General features: G+C 36.2%; 1 protein-coding gene across 1 annotated transcript in view; it reads left to right on the top strand.

The window, feature by feature from the left end:
• The window catches only part of Spef2 (sperm flagellar and cilia associated 2), a 148734-nt gene that overhangs the window by 68203 nt on the left and 55576 nt on the right, over positions 1-24955 (top strand). Inside the window, exons 17-23 of the mRNA XM_090332052.1 lie at positions 3999-4104; positions 4810-4967; positions 6444-6614; positions 13339-13487; positions 17202-17329; positions 17413-17551; positions 24238-24375. Of these exons, the coding sequence (XP_090188178.1) occupies positions 3999-4104; positions 4810-4967; positions 6444-6614; positions 13339-13487; positions 17202-17329; positions 17413-17551; positions 24238-24375 (989 nt within the window). The remainder of the gene's footprint in view (positions 1-3998; positions 4105-4809; positions 4968-6443; positions 6615-13338; positions 13488-17201; positions 17330-17412; positions 17552-24237; positions 24376-24955) is intronic.

Below are 24955 nucleotides of genomic sequence, written 5' to 3'. Positions count from 1 at the left end.
ACATATGTCAGAAATACTGTGGGAAACGTCAAAATGAGCAAAAGCTTACTGGCTATTCAAGACTCAAGTCTTTTCTACAGGATTCTTTAATTTAATTTAATTACCTGGGTTATGTACAGAGGGATTACAATTACATATATAAGGTAGTGAGTACATTTCTTCTCAAACATTATTACCTCCTCCCAGGTTTTTCTCCTACTTTCCCTCACCCCCAATGCCCCTCACCCCCACCAAGTTGTCAAGTTCACATCCAACATGTAGTCTTGTGAGTATCCTGGCTACATTGGTAAGGTTTCTGATTCTATTAGGATTTGTAACTTTCATTGATCCTTGTATAACTCTGCAAGTTATATGACGTTGGTAGGAATACAGATGATTATTGTTCATATAAATGCAACTGAATCTTTTGTTTATTCAAAACACAATTTTTACATGACTAATAAAATGTTATTCCAGGTTGAGTCCAGTGATTCGTACCTATAATCTTAGTTATTTAGGAAACTGATATTGGGTGGATTCTGGTCAAGAGCAGTCTGAGAATAAGTTCATATGACCTTCATCTCAACCAATAAAATATTGGGTGCTGTGATATGGACATGTTATTCCAACTACTTGGGGAACATGAAGAGGAAGATCTCTTCCACACTATACTGATAATAAATGCAAGACCTCATGGGTAAAACAACTAAAGCCCAAGGTACTCGACTTGTGGCTTAAGTAGTAGAGTGTTTTTTTTTGTAGGCACAAGGCTCTGAGTTTAAAATCTATGCCATAAAAAAGTATTATTCAAGTATTGTTCTGTCAATAGTAGCCAGTTTTTCATCTACTAATATATCTTTCACCATTCCTGGTTGTCCTTTATGCAAATTCTCATTTGAATTGATTATAAGATCTTACATGATCTCTCATTCATTGGAGAGTGAAATATCTTTGACACATGCTCATTTTACATTTGAGAGTCTTGATGATTTTTTCCTTAACAAAACTTTCATTTGATTAATAATAACACTTATCATTCTTTTATCTGTTACAACTAACCCAAAACAGAGCTGGATGAGACTTAAAGGATCATAAAAGTCTTTGATTTATCACATAGTCCATTATTTGTAGACTGTAATTTAAAGCATTTGGGGTTTGTGTAATTTGATATGTGTTCATTGTTTACCTAAATAAAGGAAATCTTTAGATACCACATCAATTATCAAAGCCAGTAGTTTAAACTGTCTATCATCCCCAAAATGAGAGAAGTCACTTCTGTCTGTGCAAAGAATTAGGAGCATTCTTATTCTGATATGTCATTTCACTTCCTGTACCTGTCTGGAGATAGCTGAGAACTAGCTGAGAATCCTTTCAATCCTTTAATAGCCTCTGGGAATCATAGCATAATCCTAAAACTGTTGATCAGTCTAATTTGAAAGTGAATTTGACAGATTATTCTGAATCGCACACATTATTCTGAATTGTCAGTTGAGTGAGAAGGTTCATACAAGGGCATTGAAATGTTTTCTATCTTGTAGGGCTCTGAAGGAAGCATTATGGTTCTACACTTCAGAAGCAGAAAAAAAAATCAATGGTCAGGCTTTTTCATGAAATCCAATCACAATTTTCTATCAAAACTACATGATGGGAGCCAGGAGTTTGGCCTAGTAGTAGAGTGCTTGCCTAGCATACACAAAGACCTGGGTTCGATTCCTCAGTAACACGTACATAGAAAAAAGCTGGAAGTGGTGCTGTGGCTCAAGTGGTAGAGTGCTAGCCTTGAGAAAGCTCAACGAGAGTGCTCAGGCCCCGAGTTCAAGCCCCAGGATTGGCGAAAAAAAAAAACCCCAACAACAAAAAAACCCTACAACTAGAATATTTGCTAAGCCTTGTCTCAATTTCCTTATTTTAGACCCTTGATTTATAGCTAGGCTTAAAAATGTTCTTCACGATGCTAGGGAGAGATTTTCCTTGGTTTCCTGAGGTACTCTATACCTAAACAACCTTCTGAAGCTACCCTCAGAAGTTTGTCTTTAAGCACAATGTGATTTTATTCCCTTTCTGTCTTGTATAGCAAGTGTAAGCCCTGAGTTTAAATGCAAGAATTACTAAAGTACTTAACTAATAAAAATGCATAAATGAAAGATTTATGTCCGCAGTCACACTGTTTGAGGTTCACATAAGCGATGTCAGTGGCTGCCATATTGAGAGCACCGGTAGGGAACACATTATTGTTTCCGAAGGTTACCCTGGAGAGCACTTGATAGAGTGATTGGAACTCAAGTGGATCACTAGCAAACTACTACTTTTAATTCATTACACCCTGATAATATAGAAATGAAGGTTAAGTCTCCATTCTTCCAAGGCTAGTGTGAGGAGAAACTAAGTTAATTATGAATGTAGTTTGCCATGTGCTGTAACAAATGTACCCAGCAAAGGGAGGGGCAGCCACACAATTTTTTTCAATCATTCACTCTGTAGACAGTGACCAATTTATTCTTCCCTGAATACTTGAATACTACTTGTGTTCTTTTGCTTCAGGTAATCCTTTTTAATCTTGTTCAAGGACTTAACCCTGACTCTGTAGGTACTGGGTTTTATAAATAACCAAGTAGCAGTGTTTGGTATTTTAAATTCATTTCATCCTGCTTTGTTTTGTTTCTTTTTCATTAATGTAGATGGAGAAAAAATTATTACTACCAAATATGAGGGTCTTTCATTCTTGAATGCTATTAATTCATACTATAATGTTTTTTGCTTTCAGTGAACCTAACTCCTTTTATATTTTTTACTATTTTCCATTTATTCTAAATATTTGAGTATTCTAGTTTTTGTACCATTAATCCAGAGCTTTTGAAATTTATTTTTGGTACATTGTCATCTACACTTTTATTCTATATACAAGTCATAGGTCTAGAAAGAGGCCAATTATTTTATGACAAATTATTATTTTATACTAAAATATTAAATATTTGTGCATATTGGGCCTTATGTCCCCCTTATCATTGCATTCTTAATTTTTGCTCCCCAGTGTTGATTTTCTTTCTTTCCTAGTTTGATGACACATTTTATCCTAATTAGTTGTACAATTAAATCCAACTCTTGAGGCTGTCTCTGTTGTAAAAGACCTGTTAAGCAGTTACAGAAACTAGCAAAAAAGAGAAAGAATTCAGTGACAAATTCTCTAAGTTACCAGAAGCACACTCAAATTGTAGCTGGAAAAGAACAATCATTCATTGAACCTAATGAGCCAGAATAGGTTATGCTGGGAATGTGTGAAAGCATACCACCTTTGTTATAGATAAGAAGATGAAGACAATACACAGTGTCCCTGGTCCTGAAACAGGAGACATTTTTGCTATAAAATTGATTGACCCTAAAAGTAGATGCCCAAATTCAACTTACAGGAAAGGGATAAGGAGCAGATGTTCTTTGCTTTCCTTGGTTTAGCTTGATGCCTCCAATCAAAAGAAGCACTCTTAATTCTTCCCCTTACATTTTCCAGCCTATAGCTTGAGAGATTGCAAAATTTTTCTCTTACCAATAGTAAATTCCAGATCCACCACAGCTCCTGTTTAATGTGGTTTTTACCTCATTCCTTGCAAACTTTAAGAAAATAATCTTAAATTTTTATTCCCAAACTGTAATTATTCAAAATTTGTAAATTATTATCTATCTATCTATCTATCTATCTATCTATCTATCTATCTATCTATCTGTCTATCTGTCTATCTATCTATCATCTATCTATCTTTATCTACCTGTTTTTACTATCTTTAAGTAATAATATGCATTAGGTTTTGATTCAGCACATTATTTTATGAGTATCTTAATTAATGTATGAGTATCTCAATGAATGAGTATCTTAATGAATGGTACCCTTTTATCATTCTCCCTGGAAACCATTTCTAATTTATATTGAATCAATGATGAGACAGTACCTACTTCTCATTTTAGCAGTAAGTAGTAAATCTGACTAGTTTAGAAAATTATCTAATTGAGTAAATTGTATTTCATAGCTGAAGATATTTCACATGAAATTTCTCAGGAAGACATTGGTCAACTTGGAGCTGTTGAAACCCATAAGGAAGGAGACCAGAACTTAAAAGACCAAATACAGCACAGGTGAATTTTAAACTAAGTACTCTTCTTCAGAGATTAACCATTATCCTCTAGGGAAAATATAGTTCACAGTCTTCAACCTTGTACAGGTAAGAGCCAACTAAGTACTTTTACTACTGATTAAATATTTATGTGGTACCTTTCACATCATTGTTGAATAATTTTAAATAGAGGAAAGAAGTCAGTCAGGCAACACTTTCCTTTATGAGTGCATGAATTTGTAAGTTATTTATTTGGAATTTGGAGCTCACTAAAGAAAAGTCAGGGAAGATCCTGATACTTCCTGGAGCTGGACATCAGACTACAGACTGTACTTCTACTCCTGTGCTGCTGAAAAGAAATTGTTTCATTCTTTGTGCTATGTGCAGCTTTCCTTTGGAAAGGGAAAATCTACATGAGTATAGACAATTTTGTGAAACTGTGAGAAATCTAAAAATATATGATAAACTGAGGAAGAGCAATTTAAACTACATTAAGGCTAGCTTCTTTCTAGAAACAGAGATGGTTTCAAGCACCATCACCAGAATACTTTTGAAGACAGTCTGAACAATCCACGTTCTCTCAGAGAATTCTATTTCCTGTCTCCAAGCTGTGACTCACAGTTATCCATCACATTCTATCAGCATCCAATGTCATGTTTAATGTCTCTTCACTCAGATATCTCAATCAGTATGAGATACTCAGATAACATTTCGATTTTTTTTGCAGGATCATAGGTTTCTTGGACAACTGGCCTTCATTGGAGCGCTGGTTCACAGAGCCAGAAAATATTTTGATAAAAATCAATGCTGAAATTGACAAAGAATCTTTATGTCAAAACGTAAAAGAAATTTTTATAGTTGAAATCGATAAAAAGAAGAGTAAAGGTAACTTATTTAGAATTCTGGGAATATGTAACAACAATGTATGACTTTGATGTGTTTAAGAACAAAAGAAAATGTGACTGAAAAATTTTCTCTTCTATTGTGCTTATAAAATCTACACGTCGGGGCCAGGAGCTTGGTCTAGTGGTAGAGTGTTTGCCTAGAATACATGAAGACCCAGGTTCATTTCCTTAGTACCACCATACAGAAAAAGCCAAAAGTGGTGCTGTGGCTAAAGTAGTAGAGTGCTAGCCTTGAGAGAGCCCAAGGTTAGTGCTCAGACTCTGAGTTAAAGCCCCAGGACTGGAAAAAAAAATCTAAACATATACTGCCTCTGACGTTAGATTTCTGCTGCATAAGTTTCTGAATAAAATATATGTTTCTCTTAATTTCAAGTTAATATAAAAAGGTCATCTCATTAAAACATTAGTTCATGTTTTAAAAATTAAATAGCAAATATCAGAGCTAAAATTAAGGATGCTAATTGTACTGCATATCATGAATATAAACAATCCATTTGTTCATTAGCTACCTTTAAATAAAATAGTAAGGATGCAACAAGGAGAAACAATTTAACTTTGTTGACTTCAGGATTGTTAGAAGACAGTATGTGAATTCTCTAGTTACCATGGATACATTAGGCAATTAGTTTACCCCAAATTTACCTATTGGATATGTGTTAATTAACGCTTTCTTCCTTACCCATTTCATTTAACTTATAGTAAATCTGCTAGACCTCTTCCTTTTCGGTCAACCAATAACAATTGCCCATTAATTTTTTCTTGTTTCATTTGAATTGTTGTATAAAGAGTTTTTGATTGAACATAAGAATTTATGAGTACGAGTCTCAGTCGATATCACTCTTCAGTCATTTTTCCCTATCTCTCCCAACCTCACCCACCTCCTCACCCATTCATTTTTCATAGGGTCTTTGCTTCATGCTCAACTTTGGGCCAAATCCTCCTTAGGCTTTCCTGCATATTTGGGATGGCAGCATGCCTGTGACTCCACCCACTGCTCACTCTTCTAGTGAGCTTGGCTCAGTGGCTTGCTACAACAACCAGCTATTGAATTCCATGGAGTATTTCTTCGATTAGAAATTTAAAATTAATCTTTATTTCCCCATTCATTTTTAGTGGTTCCACATTGTTATTTTCACCTTTGGTCCCTATTTATCTGTTGTAAGCACACACACACACACACACACACACACACATCATCATCATCATCATCATCATCATCATCATCATCACCTCCACTACCATCATCAAGAGGTAATAGATTCTGTATTTTTGACCAGACAGAGAAGCTTAAAATCAAAGCTTTAAGGACTGAATAAGTAAGGGAGAGCCTAAAACATGATTGTACAGAAAACCAGCAAGTGTAATTTTATAATAATTTCAGTTCCTCTTAGTTCAAGTGAAATTGTAGGCTTCTGGAGTTTCTAATGAAGGTTAATTTTTAACCATCCTTTTGAAGTGGAAAAGAAATTAGAAGAAAAGAAATTAGAAGCTGAGAAAAAAGAAGCATTATCTCCGAGTGAGCCTCCATCTCTTACTCTCCATCAACCTGAACCAGAAAAAGAGAAGGAAACTCACCATCCTCAAGAAATTTCAAAATCTCCTCCTGGAAAAGGAAAGGCACAATCAGGTGATTGACACGGCGATTTATAATGTTATTTGTTGTTTCCTTATTTCAACTTAGGAAAGAATTATATAGTATCAGTCTATTGATCTAGCTTCAGGAACTTAGCAACTTCAATCCAAGATCCATACTCAGATCCAAGCAACCGAATCTCCCCACTTCACTGCTTTTTAGTGTTAAGCATTGAACATCTTGGATGTTGAGAATATGCTATTCCCATTAAGAAGAAAAAGTCTTCTGAACAGCTAAGAACCTAGTTGTTTTAAAAGCTTAGAGTCTTTTCTATTTAGCAGAGAGGATGGTATCATCTTATTTTGGCCAGCTTATTAGAATAAGAGCACATATAAGAGGAAAATGGTAAAAATAAAAGTAATCATTAAGAACACTGAGAGATTAGCTCTCTGATTAATAGAGTTATATTCCTGTAGAAAAAAATCTTCTTAAAAAGAGAATTAATGTAAATGTAGCTGATTGTCTTTAAGAAGAAGAAGAACAATATTCAATTCAAACTAAAATTTGTATGTAACACCAAGTCCTCAGGGCTATTTGATTATGTAAAGAAATAACCACTGACATTTTAGGAAACATATTTACAGATATATAGATTAAAATCCTTACAGATATTTACTTTAGTTTAAATTCTTTGCAGATACTAGTTATTAAGGATCATGAATATAGCATTAAATGGTAGAAATTGAATTTTTACAAATGAGCTGCACAGGTGTCTCCCTAAATGACATGGGTAGAATGGCAGGATCAGTTTGATGAGCTTATATGAAACAGAAATGGCTTTGCAGTTAAACAGCCTTTCTGTCTAACCTCAATGTGTCATGTCTAAATTCATAATTTGTCTATTTTATGAAGGTTTTAGGTGAATCGGAATTTCTTTTAAAGATGAAATTTATTCATTTTTGTAAAGACATTTGAAAACATAGGTAATATAAGTTATAATATACTAGAGATTATTTCAGAAAATTGAGGCTTAACTGAATCAAAACATGCATCCTTTCCCTACCACGTAATTAGCAAAATAATAATAATAATTCCAAGGTGAGACTAGAGGCAAAATTGGACACAATTAAAAGACAAGCTAAAGATGGGAAGGAGGAAAGAGGCTGCAGTTAGTCTAGAATTATATAGGCTCAGTCTTTTAAGTGATGGTTATGCCTATGACTATGGCTGTACTCACTACTTTCTTGCCTTTGGCTTGCATGCAACCAGAGGATTAATATTTTTAAGCCATTATTTGAAACAAGTCTCTAATGGTGATGACACAGTTCAGTTTTGAAATTCCTGGAGTTGTTTGCTATTTTAAAAATTGTATCTTTGAACACTATGCATTGCAGGAATAATAAATCAATTGTTGCTTCAAAGAGTGTTTGTACCTGTCTCATTTATTTTCCACCAAGGCAGGACCAGTGTCTACTTTTACAACGTATATTAAAAGTTAATCTCCAAACTCCTAACTACTGCTGCCTAGCTACACTATATAGCTAGTAAGACATCTTAGTGCTCCACCAAGCACTGGTGGCACAAGGGGATAGAGGTGTACCTGGCAGCTCAGAGAGAAACTGAGGTAAGACATTTAGGGATGGAAGGAAAGAGTCCACTAGAGGATCTTTGGTTCTGTTGTGTTTTCATTTTGTATAAACCTCAGAGTTGTTTTTATTTGCATTTCCTTTGTGACCAGGGATGGTGAGCATTTCCTCATGTGTTTCTTTGCCATTCATACCGCGTCTTCTGGGAAATCTCTCCTTAGCACCCATGCCCATGTAGTGTTTGATGGATTAGGTTTGGGAGTGGTTCGTTTCTTGAGTTCCTTGTATATATTGGACATTAGGCCTTTGTCTGATGTACTGCTGATAAAGATTTCACAGTCTGTTGGCTGTCTTTCTAGTTTAGTGACTATGTTCTTACCTGTGCAGAAACTTTATTTTGAAGTAGTCCCACTTGTCAAGTCTCTCTCCTATCTGTTGTGCCCCTGGTAGACTTTGCAAGAAGTTTCTAGTTATACTTACAAGTTCTAATGTTTCTCCTATACTCTCGCAGCATTTTCAAAATTTCAAGTCTAACATCGAGATCTTTATACCACTTTGAATTGATATTAGCACATGGTGACAAACTGAGATCTCTTTTATTTTGCTATATTGTTGTTCGTTAACATAGCATCATATAGAAATGTTAAAGTTCAGGCATTTATAACAGAATTTATTTCATCAAGAGGAAAGTACATGATTCTGTTTCTTAGTATTTGATATTAATGCCATTGAATGTAAACACTGTTGGTTACCTCATAGGCCATTTGATTACACATTTATTTGAACCCATCTCTTGACCTGAGAAGCCAAAATTATGATCTTTCTCTTCAAATTCATTATTTCCTGCATTATTGAGACATTCATAGTGTTCTGTATACTAGATGAACTTCTCCTCTAAAGTCTTAGCACTGGTATATTCACAGCCATAGTTGATGGTCTTCAAATAGTAATGTCTTGCCTCAGTCATTTTCTTCTACTATTATAGTTCTTCAGAAAACAATGGCATTTCCCTCCAAGTTTATAGTCTTATCTGTAGTTGTCAGTTGGGTACTAGATGAGGAATAGTTTTCATGAATAAACAAGTTCAGCAAAAGCAGTTTACATCACACTAAAGTATTTTTAGTTACAGAATTTTTGCTAATATCACTCTGCATCTCTCAGGAAGAAATGGAATATATAAGAAGAACTCTCTGAACATATTGGCTACAGAATTGTTCTCCTTTAGAGCAGTAGCAGTTGTGACTAGAGTTCTGTCACTCTAGGGAATTAAGTAAAACCATCTTTTACTTCTCTTGCCCTTCTGTGATGGGATACTGAGGGTGTATAATTATCTATTTCCAAACAGAAGGACTATGTCAATTTTATTTACAAACACATCATCTTTTCAAGCATCAATTGCTAAATGAATCATTCTTACCTAGAATCTTGCTTAGAGGTCAATTTTGTGACTCTGTGTACAAAGACTTCATAGATTTTATAGCACGTGCAAAATATATTGTTTGTTTCATTGTATAGTTAATGTCACACATCCAAATCTTGTGATTACTTTATGATCATGAATTATAGTTAAAACTGCAAAAGTCAACCACAATGGTTTTGTTTTATATAATTCAAAGTCATAATAATAAATCACGACTTTTGGAATGCCTGTTTTGCATTAGGTACTAGGTAAAATAATCTACAATATAGAATCTCACTCAGATCTCACACCCACCTCTGAAGTCTAAATTGTAATTTTTACATATTTTACATAAATGAATGTTTTCTTAGGGACTGTTGACCTACAAAAATAGGATAAGTAAGAGTCTCTTCCTGCTGTCACAACCTCAGATTGAGTTGCAACATTATATTGCTTAAAGCAATCCCAGATTTTCCTTAATTGACAATATTGCTCTTAAGTATGAGCCTGTAGTTGATTTTTTCAAAATGTTTACCCCCCAAACTGCACAAAAGGCAAACTGCATATATTATAAATAGCAAACAATCAGAAAATCAATTTATAGGTCAGTTAAATGGTGTCATACATACTATTAACATTTACAGATTTCAAAATATTAGTCTATTGCACATTTACAACATGACCAGTAGGCAGTAAAAACCAATCAGATCATGAAATCTGGAGCCAGCCTTCCAAGTCTGAAATTCTCATTTTACTATTTCCCATATATTGACCTCAGGCAGAAGAATTATGCCTAGCTTATAGTATACAATAAATATACAAACTATCATTATCAGTCCTCAACCAAGTTGCTAAAGATTAGCAAGAAGAAGGAATCCTCTGCAATCTGAGGTAAGGAGTTTCCATCACTTATCACGGATTGAATATATAATTATATTAAAATTAGCTTTAGACCCAATGATTAGTCTCATTACTTTAGAGACTTCTCCTTACTCTGTATTTTAGATACCCTACCTAGTAACATGAGTTTAGGGCTACTGAATACAGAAAGCTTTTCTTCATTAACTTTTTTCTTAAATAATTTCTCAATAAAGATTTTTGAGAATAAATAAATCATGTTCAAAATCTGGCTCTTTGCTTAGTACTGGCCACATTCTCTTCCTGGTTGAATTTGTTTTAGTCTATTTCTGAGTGAATTAACTGTTCGTGATATCTGTGTTGTCCTGATTCTTAGCTCTGACTGCTTCTTTTTCTTTGTAGCCCAGGCAGCCCTCAGCATTCACTGTTAACTGTTGCTCATTAAATCAGCCCCTACAGGAAATATTTGCAGATATCTGTGATACATTTCTTTCAAAGCACAGAGTAAATTCAATTTACCATGTATTTTTCTCCCTTCTATCCATTCTCTGACACTTATTTGATTAAAAATGTTCTACATCTTAATCTTCTCTTTGTCTACTAGTACTGTATGTGCATATCTTAGAACTATTTTCTTAATTTTAAGTCATAAACTCTTGACAGTTTATTACCCAGAGCTTTACTAAGTTGTGTCATGCATTGTTTACTCACTTATTGCTGATGCCTATTGCTCTTCCATTTCATCTTTGGTTGACAATTTCTTTATAAGACTGCTTAAATATACCCTGTGCCTTAAAATTGATTTTTTTATCTTATTTTTATTTGTGCCTGTTCTGGTTTCTATATCTTATAAGAGTACTTTTAAAAATCTACTTATAGATTATGTTTCAAACCATTCTACCATGAAGAATAGCTGTACCATTTCTCAGTGATTCAATTTCACAAATGAAAGTAAATTTATTATCAGAAACCTGAGCCATTGTGCTGATGAAAAGTTTTGTTCAACATTCACATCATTCATTCAGTATGCCACAAATATATTTTATTTCTTCAAATATCTCTCCTTTCAGCTTTTTTCTTTGGGGGGCGGGAATCATGGGGTTTGCACTAAGCCTGGGCACTGTCCCTGAGCTCTTCAGCTCAAGGCAACCACCTTATCTCTGAGCCAAGCTCCACTTCTTGTTTTCTAGAGGTTAATTGGAGATAAGCGTCTGAGGTCCTTTTGTGCACAGGCTGGCTTTGAACATTGATCCTCAGATCTCAGCCTCCTGAGTAACTAGGATTACAGGTGTGAGCCACTGTGCCCAGCCCTTTCAACATTTTTATTGTTAAAAATTAAAGAGTTAAGATATAATCATCCAAAGTATTCCCTGTCTCTCTCAGTTTTTACTGTGTGATAATAATATTTTAAGTTTCTCTCTTTAGGAATTCTGCTTAGAAGAGTTTGTCTTTAAAAAATGGTCTTAAAAGTAGATGTTCTTTTTATTTACTAGAAATGCAAGTTAAAGAACTATCATGTAGAAAAAGGAATGAAATCGTGAACATCTTTGGCTACTGACCAAATAAATGTTTTTATTTGTTTTTCTTATTGTTTTTTATTGTCAGGGTAATGTATGGAGAGGTTACAGTTACATTTGTCAGGTAGTGGTTTATATAAAAATGCAAATATGACTTCAATATATGGATAATAGATGCTACCTTTTAAATATAGAAATTAAAATCACCTAAATTTCCCATAATTCATAAAACTGACTATTGCTTATCCACTTATAAGCCATGCAATTTAATACAGTAAAGTAGATGTATTTGCTTTACCGAATACCATTATCATTAAATAAAAGTTAGATTTTGAATTTTTTATTTTTGTCTTTCCTCAAAAATATAGTTTGGAGAAAGAAAGCACTCATGGTGTTACAGGCATATTTAAACTTTTTAAAAGTTGAGCAATTAATCTGAAGGTAAAAATTTTAAACTCAAACTGAGTGAATTCCTAAAGGATAATCACCTTGATTTTTTCAGGAAGTTCCTCATCTTCTCTGAGTTATTGAAGATGTTTGTTCAGACCATAAGGGTGCCACTTATCCATTCCTGGATCGCCTCTTGATATCAGGAAAATTGAAGTGGATATTTTTCAGATTGTAATTAATGCAGTGAATCTCTTCTTCCTCTTCCTCTTTCCTTCCTTCCTTCCTTCCTTTCTTTCTTTCTTTCTTTCTTTCTTTCTTTCTTTCTTTCTTTCTTTCTTTCTTTCTTTCTTTCTTTCTCTTAACATGCCTAACTTCAACTTCCCTACCTAAGCCTCCTTTCCCTCTCTCTCTCTCCTGCTCTCCCTCACCCCTCTCTCTTTTTTATTTACTGAGACAATTTACACAACTACTATCTTTATATTCCAACAGCAGCAAGAAATATAGTTTCCTCTCAGAAATATTGTTTCCTGAGGGGCATATGGAAAGATTTAGTTGCTGCAGTGGCCTCTCTCTGCCTGCTTCATCTTCTTCCTTGTGTTCTGCCCTAGGCCCCCAGAGACACCATTCATGTACTACCTATCCCCATTCTCATTCAGGGTGAATAATTTGCCAATTTCTGTAACAGGAAATGAAATACATTTTTTCTGGAGTCTAAACTTTGTAAGAGCCATTGCTCCATTGTAAAAAGCAAAGAAAGGAAATAAATCATCAAATTATTTTGAATCATCAGTTGGGTAAGAGCTATTGGATTTTTTATGACAAGAAAGCATTTTTGTAGTATTATAGTTCATTTGAAAGGTAGGAAGAATGAGATTTCAATTTTTCTTTTGTTTTGTCAAGACTGCCTAAAGATACTTTAAACAAAAATGAGTAATTACCTGAAGTCTAAGTCAATCAGATTGATTCACACCCAGAATTCTTTGCTGTTCACCTGCTTGTATTGGAATGATTTAATATGCATGTTTAAGCTTCTCCTAAAGGAAAATCACCAGGAGGGAAAACACCAGTAAAGAAGTCTCCAGCTGAATCTTCGGAGGTGTCACCAACTCCAATAATGCCACAGGCACCAAAGCCAGGATCAGAAGAATGGGTCTACGTTGATGAGCCAATTCCTGAGGTATGCCAGATTCTAACCACACTTCAGTTACTGTGAAAGTCACACCATTGATTGCAGCATCACCAAAGTCTTTCATAGCTGTTAATATGTATGTTCTTAACAAAAACACTAAACCAGGGTTGGGGTCCCCTTGCCTGTGGCCAGTACTGATTTCTGTCCTCAGCATTGAAAGAATAACATCTGAGATAAACTTTGTAGATAGCTCATTGGATCACATCTCAGATTTTTCCCTCCTTACTGGAGTTCTGAGTCATGATTTGAAGTGCCGAAATGAGGGGAGAGATGTGTTCTATGAGGAGCAATTTCGTCTCTGAGGACAAGCAGAGATTCCGTTTCCTAGAAGAGGGACTTCCACTGAAAAGCCAACCAGATAACTTATAGCCTTTCACCCATGTCCTAATGCCCACATCACATGTGACATTTCACATCTGGCCATTAGGAACTAGAAGACAGCTGGCTGAGGTGGCTCACACCTGTAATCCTAGCTATTCAGGAGGCTGAGATCTGAATATCAACCTTCAAAAGGACCTGAGACTCTTTATCTCCAGTTAACCTCCAGGAAACAGGAAGTGGGGCTTGGCTCAAGGGTGGTGTGGTAGCCTTGAGCTGAAGAGCTAAGGGACAGTGCCCAGGCCGAGTTCAAGCCCTTGACCCCCCCCCCAAAAAGGATAATTTTTAAGTAAACTAAACCCATTAAGTAATAATGAAGATAATAATAATACTGCCATACTTAACTTGAGAGCCTGAAACACAAGGACAAGACAAGGAAATGACCCAGGGTACCCACCATCCGCTAACAGCTGATAGTGGCAGGGCCGTCTATACCAGGTGTTTCACCTGGATCCTGCATTGAGGCTGGTGTGATTCTGCTGCTTTTGGGACTTGGTTTTCCCAGGGATAGTTGAGGATAATTGATAACCCATCTAGATGTCAAATTCATTGCAGGGACGGCATGAGGACATGCAAAATAAGTAATAGACTTCTACACAGAATCAAGCGTAGATTCTTGATTAACTTTGAATGATTTAATTAATTAGTATGACAGTATTAGAACAGAGCATATTTGAAGATGAGACTCTTAAATGATATATATCTGTCTATATATGTTTGATATTTGATACCACTCAGTCAAAGAGAATTTACTATATTTGCATGTTCTACATATGTATACTATATATATGTATATGCATTTTATGTATGCTATGTGTGTACATGTATACATATTTATATTTGATATGTAGAAGAATCTAGAAGAGGGAAATATCATAGAATATAGAAGAGGAAAAATAAAATTCCTCACATAGACTAGCTGCTTTTGACTAGACTAGAAGGGAGGAGAGCAATGTGATTATTTTAAATTCTCCTCAGAACTACTTTGTAAGAAACAAAACTAGAAAACAGAGATTGGAAGTTGGTCACATAAGGGTGTTAAAGTGTCAAAGGAAAATTAAGGAATCTCTAGATGTTTAACTGTGATTTGTAATATGGCTGAACATGAAATAGTTTAGGCCTTTAAGACTATCCTATCTCCATCCCAAAATTTACACCCCAAAATGTAACTAATGATAAGATTGCTCAGGTAGGTCAACTTACACCCATATAGACATTTATTTGACATGTATGAATACTGACAGTGCAAAGCAGGGAAGTTAAAATTTCTATATCCAATGACATTATCTTTATGGAGAAGAAAATATAGGAGTGACCAATCTGTAACAAAACTTATAACCAGTGTAAAAACTTACACTCACATAGAGAAGAGAATCAAATGCAATTTCATTGATTAGGAACAGGCAGAAAGAAAGCCCAAGAGAGTGATCTATTAGGGAAGAGAGAGTTTGAAAAGCAGCTTTTAGGACAAATCTGGCAGGAAGACAGCCCCCAATTCACATGGGCATTAAAAGCAGTGTCTTGTGAAACAAGTTGCATATTAAAAACTGCTTTCAAAATAATACCTCAGAAAAACAGGACAGTGAATTGCTCGAAGTGTAGGCTGTGACTAGCCTGTTGTTTTTTCAAATCTATCCCTGGTGTAACCTGGGACAAACTATTTGACCCTATTGCTACAACTGTTTCACCTTTAATTGAGAAAATGAATAGACATTGATTTTACAGGTGGTCGTAAATTCTTCGTGTATTACCAGCTGATTTCACAATGCTATTTGTGGGTCTTGTCAGAAGGCTTGAGTACTGCTCTGGACCAGAGCCTGAATGAGTATAGTAGTATTAACAGAAGATGACAGAAAAGGGTAGAATCTAGGAATGGTTCAGGGAAGGTGTCTTAACTTTCAGACTTTTTGATCCTCCACTCCCTTCTTGTTTCATGAAGCTCTGCCCTCATTATCTTGAATATGCCAGAACCATCCTACCACAGGACCCCTGTACCTGCTGTTCCTTCTGCTCAGTGCTTATTACCAAAATCTCCCTCTTCTCTATGTCAGTGTCAATACATTGTATTGAAGAGGTGTTCTCTGACAGCCCAAAACAAAATGGCTCTTCGGTCACTGGCAACACTTAATACATAAATGTGGTTACTTAAATAGTGTGTGTGTGTGTGTGTGTGTGTGTGTGTGTGTGTGTGTGTGTGTACCTTATACACCACCACACTCCTATTTTCTAGAGTAGTGTCTCATAGACCAACCACTCAATGAGTAAATCTTGGTTGATTACTTATTAGCTTGGACACAGTAAGCAATGAATAATGGTAAAGTAATTTTGACCAGGTCTCAAGAATCCTGCATTTTTTCTTAGTTTTCTCCTTATTAATGATAAGTGTTTAACAAACCAAGAAGGACAGTGTGCATGGAGGCTCTCCTTCAAACACTATAATGAAAGTCAAAAGGTTGAAAACAACTCACACTCAAAACATGACATTTCTTGTGGGACAAAAACGACATTAGTTGCAGGACAATAAAGAGAACTTCTGCCTTAAAATAGTATGCTTACTATATCCACAGAAATGGGATAATCCATCTGTGGTACTTGGCATTTCATGACTGGAGAGGGAATTATCCAGATGACTTCTGGATGTGACTCCCTGAGTAAATAGATACAGAGCTAATAGAAGAAGAATGATACAAGTTGTTATTGCCTGTAGTATGTGACCTTGCTCTCTTTCATTTTGATCATTTCTCACGTTTTGATCATCTATTGATGCTAACATGAAAGGGATGTTCTAATCCCCATGGCACACAGGGCAAGGCTCCAGTATCCTGGGAAACTCAGAGAAGTGTCATACACCCTGACAGCACCAGGAAATGCTCCAGCTGAAACAAAATATGATGATCCCATTCGTATACTTCCATACACATATCTTGAGGACCTGCTAGGTCCCTGGTACTATGGCAATTACAGGAGAGATTGTATTGTGGTGCATGAAGAAACCATTGTTCCTCACTTAACAGGATTGATATTCTGGAGGAGAATGCAGTTTAAATTAATGTCATCAACACTATCATAATGGGAGACACATAGGTACTAAGGGAAATCCTCAAAGCAACCCAGTACCCTGACTGGATTAGAGACAGGAAGTCTGTGCTGAGAAGTGAGGAACTTGTGGAATAGGAGTTCGCTGGGAGTGGGGAAGTTTCACAAGGCTTAAGTTGCTTAGTTTGCTACATCTTGATCTTCTTGAGTACAAGTGTCCTTTTGACCCAATTATTCAGGAGAATCTTCATTTTGAAACAACTATTTCTGTTCGTTTCCATTTCACAGGAAATAGCTTCATTTTTAGTACCTTACTGGGAACTGATAGAGAATTCCTACATCAACACTGTCAAAACTGTACTCAGGCATCTGAGAGAAGACCAGTTCTCTGTGCTTGTTTACTTGTATGAAACCAGGTAAGGAAGTTGCCCATGTCAGAATTCTATCACTTACAAGCATCACAGAGAAAAATCCATGGAATTCTCTCAATTTCTTCCAGAACAAGTTTCCAGGAGTTCCTAAGGCGTCCAGATCACAAGCAAGATTTCGTGACTCAGTGGCAAGCTGATTTCAACTCTCTTCCCGATGATCTGTGGGATGATGAGGAAACAAAGGCTGAGCTACACCAACGAGTGAATGTAAGGAACGTGGTTTTTCTAAGTCTTGCCATTTCCTTTCAAATAAGGCAATGGCATTCTTTCTGATGGCAGTGTAGAATTGCATGGTATAAATGTACCACATCTTCATAATCCATTCATCTACTGAGTGGCATCTGGGTTGGTTCTATATCTTAGCTATAGTGAATAATGCTGCAGTGAACGTTGTTGTGCTTGTAGGTTTAGTATGATCTTGTTTCTGAATATTTGGGTAGATGCCCAGAAATGGGATTACTGGGTCATAAGGGAGCTCTATGTTCAGTTTTTGTTTTTGTTTTTTTGTTTTGTTTTGTTTGTGGGTCATGAACTTGGCCTGGGTGTTGTCCCTGAGCTCTTCAGCTCAAAGCTACCACACTACCCTCCAGCCAAGCTCCACTTCCCATTTTCTAGAGGTTAATTGGAGATAAGAGTCTCAGCTCCTTTTGTGCCCAGGCTGGCTTTGAACCTTGGTCCTCAAATCTCAGCCTCCTGAGTAGCTAGGATTACAGGCGTGAGCCATGCTCCTGACTATGTTGAGTCTTTTGAGGAACTTCCATACTGTTTTCCAAAGTGGTTGGACACGTTTACTTTTCACCAACAGTGCAGTAGCATTCTCTTCTGGCCTCATCCCTGCCAGCATCTGTTATTAGATTTCTTGAGAACGACTATTCCAGCTGAAACCTCAAAGCCTGTTTTGATTTACATTCTTTTATGGCCAGAGATGTTGAGCATTTCTTCATGTGTCCATAAATGAAGTAAGCCAGATCCAAAGAAACATAGGCTCCTTGGTTTCTCTCAATTGTAACATTTAGTATACATCTAGGATTCTCCTAACAGAGGATGATAATAGCTCAAAGCTATGTGCATATATGGCCATATAGGACAAGGCGAAGTAAAATAAACTCCAGGTATGGAAACAAGAGGTTAATCTTTGTGACTGTTGTTCTTAATGTACTATGTGAAGCTATTTCTTTTCTCTTTTCCCCTTTATCTCATGTAGTTACTGTATCTGACTTTGTTACCTGGTATATCGTATATACATTTATTTGTTTATTTGAGAAAGGGAAGGTAAGGCAAAAACAAGATGAGTGGGAGGGGGAGAAAACCATGGGAAGGGGTAATAGTGTTAAAGAAGTAATGTACCCACTACCTGATGAATGTAACTGTAACCCCTATGTACATCACTCCAACAATAAAATTTTTAAAAAATTAAATAATTTTTTTAAAAAAGAACCATGGTGACTGGCTGTCCACAGAGACTGCCTTTCCATACCCTGCCCAACAAATACCAGCTCATGCCCTCCTTACTTTCAAAGATGGCAGGATGAGAAAGGCCATGCTCTGAGTTACCGTAATCCAGGTCACTTTCAAGAACAGTGGCTCATCTGCACTTTGACTCAAAATGAGAGTATGGCCGGTCCACTTCTGGGAAGAGGAGGCCTCTTGGGCATTTGCCTCATAAATTCTTATCCCCATTTCTTAAGTGGACTCCGTAGCTATGGCCAGTCCTATTGTTATCCCATGTGTATCTGGAATGCAGTTCCACAATTAGTTCACCGCTAGAGGAAGGCCCGAAGGGTAACCTGTATTGAATTCCTCTCCTGTGGTAAGATATCAAACCTTACACATCTTGGTATCCAGCAAGCCAAGCCTTGAAAGTTTATAGATTGGAATATTTTCAGAAATTCATAAATTATTTTGTCACCCGATGCTGTAAACAAGGGCTTCTAATACACAAGATAGCAATTTCTTAGTCTTCATCTCTCCTCTGTAAATTGACAGATATCTTATCCAAGCAGAAGTATAGGCCACTATTCTGAGAGAAGTTGAGTCTGGTAATGATTTCACTAATTCTGTGTGAAAAAATGAATCACTGAACTCAATCCCACAACCCATCATTTAATCAGCGTCGTGATCCCAGCACTGTCAAGGGCCAGGAATTCAGCGGTGAACAAAAAGTGTATGGCCCACGAAATTTACATTCTGATAGCCAGGGCATTAATGACAAATACACTCATACTGGGTATTTTGTAAGTGATAAGAACTATTGGAAGGATAAGGAACTAGGAAGCTCAGTTTCTGATTTTAAGATACTATTTGGATCAGTTAGGAGGCCCTTTGAATTAGAGGCCAGGCATCATAGTAGTCTGGATGATGAAGTGCTGGAGCATTTAATAACCCAACAGGCAGCACATTTTTAAACCTATTCTTGGCTATTCCTCAAAGTCTCAAAGTACTGCCTTTTTCTATCTCTTTCCTCCCTATATAAAACCAGCTTCAAGTTTTTAATACTTATTTCCCATAGCAATGAGATGATTGTAGGTAGAAAAAGTGAAGAGCTAGAAATTAAGAGTATCTTATTTCAGGCATGTTTCCCCTTACTCCAAGTGCACAATGAGTTCACTATAAATAACTAGATGACTAAAAAGGCAAACAATAAGATATATCTATAATTCTATCACCAATATTAATATATACTTTAGGGCATGTCTATGTGCATTTCTACATTATTTTTACAGAAATAAGATCACAACAGAGGTTGTTTTGTAGTGTTTTTTATTCATCAGTACAACACATTTGTGTTTTTAAGAAAGATTGACCAGAAACAACATTTTAATGACTAAATGGTGTGATTAATAATATAGATTGCAACTTAGTCACAATTTCACTAACAAATCCTGTTAGGCAGCAATTTTTTTATTATGAGGAATTATATCTAATAAGCTTTTATCCAGCTAAACTGATTAGATTCTTTATTGTGTTTTAGGTCATTACTGAAAATAGTGAATAAAAAGGATAAAACAGTTGAATAAAAGATTATTCTATTCTTAAGATTATGTGAACTCATCCATTATTAAATTATAACTGTTTTTTAAATCTTTGCCAAATTAATAGGTAAAAGTATATCTTAATTTAAATTTGTAACTTTGAATAGAAAACTGAATTATTATTTTTAATAAAGTTAACCTTATTCCTCCCTGGGCTTAATGACCACTGATTTTCTTTTGAATCCTGTTAGTGATTTCCATTCACTTTCCTGGTGAAGTGGGCCTAATTTTTTATTGCCTTCCATAACTTCTTTATATGTTAAGGATGCAATCTGTTGGTTGTATGTTACAAGTGCATTGCCTGTTTAATGTTTGCTACATATATATATGTGGGTCATGGGGCTTGAACTTGGCCTGGGCGCTGTCCCTGAGCTTTTCAGCTCAAGGCTACCACTCTACCCTTGAGCCAAGCCCCACTTCCCATTTTCTAGAGGTTAATTGGAGAGAAGAATCTCAGGTCCTTTTGTGCCCTAGCTGGCTTTGAACTGTGATCCTCAGATCTCAGCCTCCTGAGTAGCTAGGATTACAGGCATGAGCCACCACACCTGGCTTTGCCTTATATTTTTGAGGTGATTCTTAACACATACACAGAAATCAATGTGTATGTAGATAAATATAGAAATATTTTATTGTAGCATTTTGTGACCAATTTAAAAACACTTTTATGTGGCAAATTTAAATACACATGTACCACTCTTCTTAATCCTTTCTAATTTTATGTTTAACTTGTAAATGCTTATTATATTACTTCAATAGAGACTTGGAGTTTGTACTGTTGCATATGACACACTTTCATCTCTATATATCGCCATTTATCTCCTTAGTTACTTATGGTATATTTCCTTGTGGGGTTTTTCTTAATTTATTATTAGACCTGAAAATAAAATGTATAAATGTATCCTGAAATTGAATCCTAGAAATCAAACCTGAGGAAAAAAAGGCAGAAATTAATAGGGATACAAGCAAAATGCTGCTACTTGGTAAATAAAACAATATTAACCTTAACATCCCAACCCAAGAAATAAGACAGTGAGAAATTTCTAGGGTTAGAAACTTGCCTAGTATGCACAAAGCCCTGGGTTGAATTCCTCAGTACCACATACATAGAAAAAGCCTGAACTGGTGATGTGGCTTAAGTGGAAGAGTGCTAGCCTTGAGAAAAGCCCAAGGACAGTGCCCAGACCCTGAGTTCAAGCCCAGGACTGGTAAAAAGAAAAAAGAAAGAAAGAAAAGAAAAGAAAGAGAAGAAAAGAAAGAAATTTCTAAGAAATGTCAAGTATTAAAAAAACACAAATTTTCTCTTGCATAGACTATAAAATATTTTAGAAATATGTGAATACTAAACACATACATTAAATGGTCTCTATTTAAAAGGGTCAGTTAACTGGCTAAATCAACCTCATTAAAGATATTACAACTCTTTTTTAACAGTGAATTGTCACTAGGAGTATACGGAAGAGAAATATGTGCAGTTTCATTTCTTAAACTTGTCTTTGCTTTATGCTCTATGAATAACTGGAAATATATTTAGGATGGAACCCACTATGATGTTTATTTCTTTAAGCTTTATAGGAAATTCCCTATAAAGCAACATATAAACTTTTAAAGAGGTTTACACTTTAGGGAAAAAAGGGTACACATACATTCAAGTGCGTGAACACACACACACACACACACACACACACGAACTAGTGCCAGTGAGTTTAAAATTCCTGTGATGGTAACATTTCTGTTCATTTTTCTTTCCATTGTTTTTGACTTACGGACCGTAGCCTAGCATGCTCATATCACAGAGAAGTACTGAGTAGGTACCAGGCATTGGCACTGTCCAATTTCATTTCATAACAGTGATCTGAGGAAGGAACTAGTAATTGCCCACATTTTATGGGTGTGGAAACATGACAACAAAGTCACATAGCAAGTGGGGACTGGGACCCAGGCAGCCTGGCTCCCCACTGGGCTCCTTTTCTAGCTATGCATCGAAGTATTTCTGGGCATGTGAAGGTCATGAGAAGAGCAACTGTGCAACTCACCATCACTTCATAGTAGAAAAGAACCATGCCCCCAAAGTGGTTTTGTTTTTATCTTAAACATGACTTTTACCTAATATAAATTCCATGTTTTTGTAAATGCCTCATGTAAGTTTCACATTTGAGCTTTTGGTGTTATTTTGTTTTAGGTGAGCCTCAGGTTAGCACCCTATTAGTTGAATTTAAGCGTATTTTGTTTATAAAACTGCACATTTTCACTAGACTTTGTACACACAGCCTTGGAAGTGGAGCTCAGGACTTGTTACCATTGAAATGATAAATTATAAAACAAACAACGTTTTATTTAAATTACCCTATTAAACATTATATAAAATAGTATGTTTAAGGGCCAGGAGTTTGGCCTAGTGGTAGAGTGCTTGCCTAGAATGCACGAAGACCCAGGTTCAATTCCTCAGTACCACATACATAGAAAAAAGCCAGAAGTGGTGCTGAGTGGTAGAGCTCTAGCCTTAAGAAAGTCCAAGGACAGTGCTTAGGCCCTGAGACCAAGTCTAGGACTGGCAAAAAATAGTATGTTCAAGATTATTATTGCTCAGAACATGTTATGTTGCTAAGCTGGAATTTTATTTTATTTTATGTACAGAGGGGTTACAGTTGCATTCATCGGGTAGTGGATACATTACTTCTTGTTACCCCTTCCCATGGTTTTCTCCCACTTTCCCTCACCTCATGCTCTCCCACTCCTCTTGTTTTTCCCTTACCTTCCCTTTTTCAAATAAACATATATATGTATATATATATATATATGTAATACCAGGTACCAGAGTCAGATACACTAACTATATGAGATAAACCTTAAGGAAAAAAGAAGAGAAAAGAAATAGCTTCACATAGCACATTAAGAACAAAAATCACATAGATAAACCTCTTGTTTCCATATCCTGGAGTTCACTTCACTTAGCCTCATCCTATATGGACATATGTACATAGCTTTTGAGCTATTATCATCCTCTGTTAGGAGAATCCTAGATGTATGCTAATTGTTACAAATGAAGGAAACTAAGGAGCCTGTGTTTCTTTAGATCTGGCTTACTTAATATTATTTTTTCCAGATCTTTCCATTTCCTTACAAATGGAGCAATGTCATTCTTTCTGATGGCAGTATAGAATTCCATAGTGTAAATACACCACATCTTCATGATCCATCTGTCTAATGAGAGGAATCTAGATTGGGTCCATATCTTAGTTATGGTAAATAATGCTGAGGTAAATGTGGTTGTTCTATTAGCTTTACTATGCCCTTGTTTCTGGAAATTTGAGTAAATGCCCAGGAGTGGGATTTCTGGGTCATGGGGGAGCTCTATGTTTAGTCTTTTGAGGAACCTCCATACTGTTTTCTAGAACGGTTGAACAAGTTTACACTCCCATCAACAGTGTAGTAGCAATCTCTGCTGGCCACATCCCCGCCAAGCTGGAATTTGTGAGAGAATTTATTGATAACTCTTTAATACAAAGCCTAGTTTTGAACCACCCATTAAGATCAGACTGTATTTCTTGGCAACTGATGGGTTCTGCCTATGATTATTGATTATGAAGCCTACATCCTCAATTTCAGTGCAGCAATGAATCATTTCACATCAGCAGTACATCATTCTCCTCAGAAGACAATAACAGAAAAAGATTTCTAGCCAAAGAAACTTACTGAGAAAATACTGAAGCACATAAATCACCCAAAACAATTACTGATGGAATGAATAACTATGGCATATGAGGTTGGAATTTTTGTTAGAGCAGCAAAGATTTTACATACATTCCATTGGGATGATTTGAGCCAGGACCATTCAACATAACTGTTTTTCTTTCTCCACAGGATTTGCGAGATCGCCTGTGGGACATTTGTGAGGCTAGGAAGGAAGAAGCTGAACAGGAGCGGTTGGACATCATTAATGAGAGCTGGCTGAAGGACTTCCTTGGAATAACTATGAACCACTTCTTTTCCTTGATGCAGGTAAGAGGAGCTGGTCCCTTGCTCCTCATGTAACCAATGCTTAAATAGAATTTAAGGGCAATGATCTTTTGTCCAAGAAGCTAAAAAATCAGAAATCTACACGAGAAATATTAAAGAGCCTTTTAGAAATCTTCAATATCCCAGCTTGGCGGGGATGTGGCCGGCAGGGATTGGTACTACACTGTTGATGGGAGTGTAAACTTGTTCAACCACTCTGGAAAACAGTATGGAGGTCCCTCAAAAGACTAAACTATCATAGAGCTCCCCCCATGACCCAGAAATCCCACTCCTGGGCATTTACTCAAATTTCCAGAAACAAGGGCATAGTAAAGCTAATAGAACAACCACATTTACTGCAGCATTATTTACTATAACTAGGATATGGACCCAATCCAGATGCCTCTCATTAGACAGTAGCTAGATAAATGCTTCCAGAGTTAGGTCCCCTGGAATCCTAAAGTCAAAAGATGTTCCACAAAAAGAGTGTTGTATAGCTGGGTGTAGTAGCTCCCACCTGTAATCCTAGCTACTAAGGAGGCTGAGATCTGAGGATCAAGGTTCAAAGCCAGTCCAGGCACTA

The sequence above is a fragment of the Megascapheus bottae genome, chromosome 4, assembly GCF_031878675.1.
Source record: "Megascapheus bottae isolate mThoBot1 chromosome 4, mThoBot2.hap1, whole genome shotgun sequence".
In the NCBI taxonomy this organism is placed as follows: Eukaryota; Metazoa; Chordata; class Mammalia; order Rodentia; family Geomyidae; genus Megascapheus; species Megascapheus bottae.
Note: the sequence above shows the minus strand (reverse complement) of the source record. Positions and strands in the feature narration are given on the sequence as shown.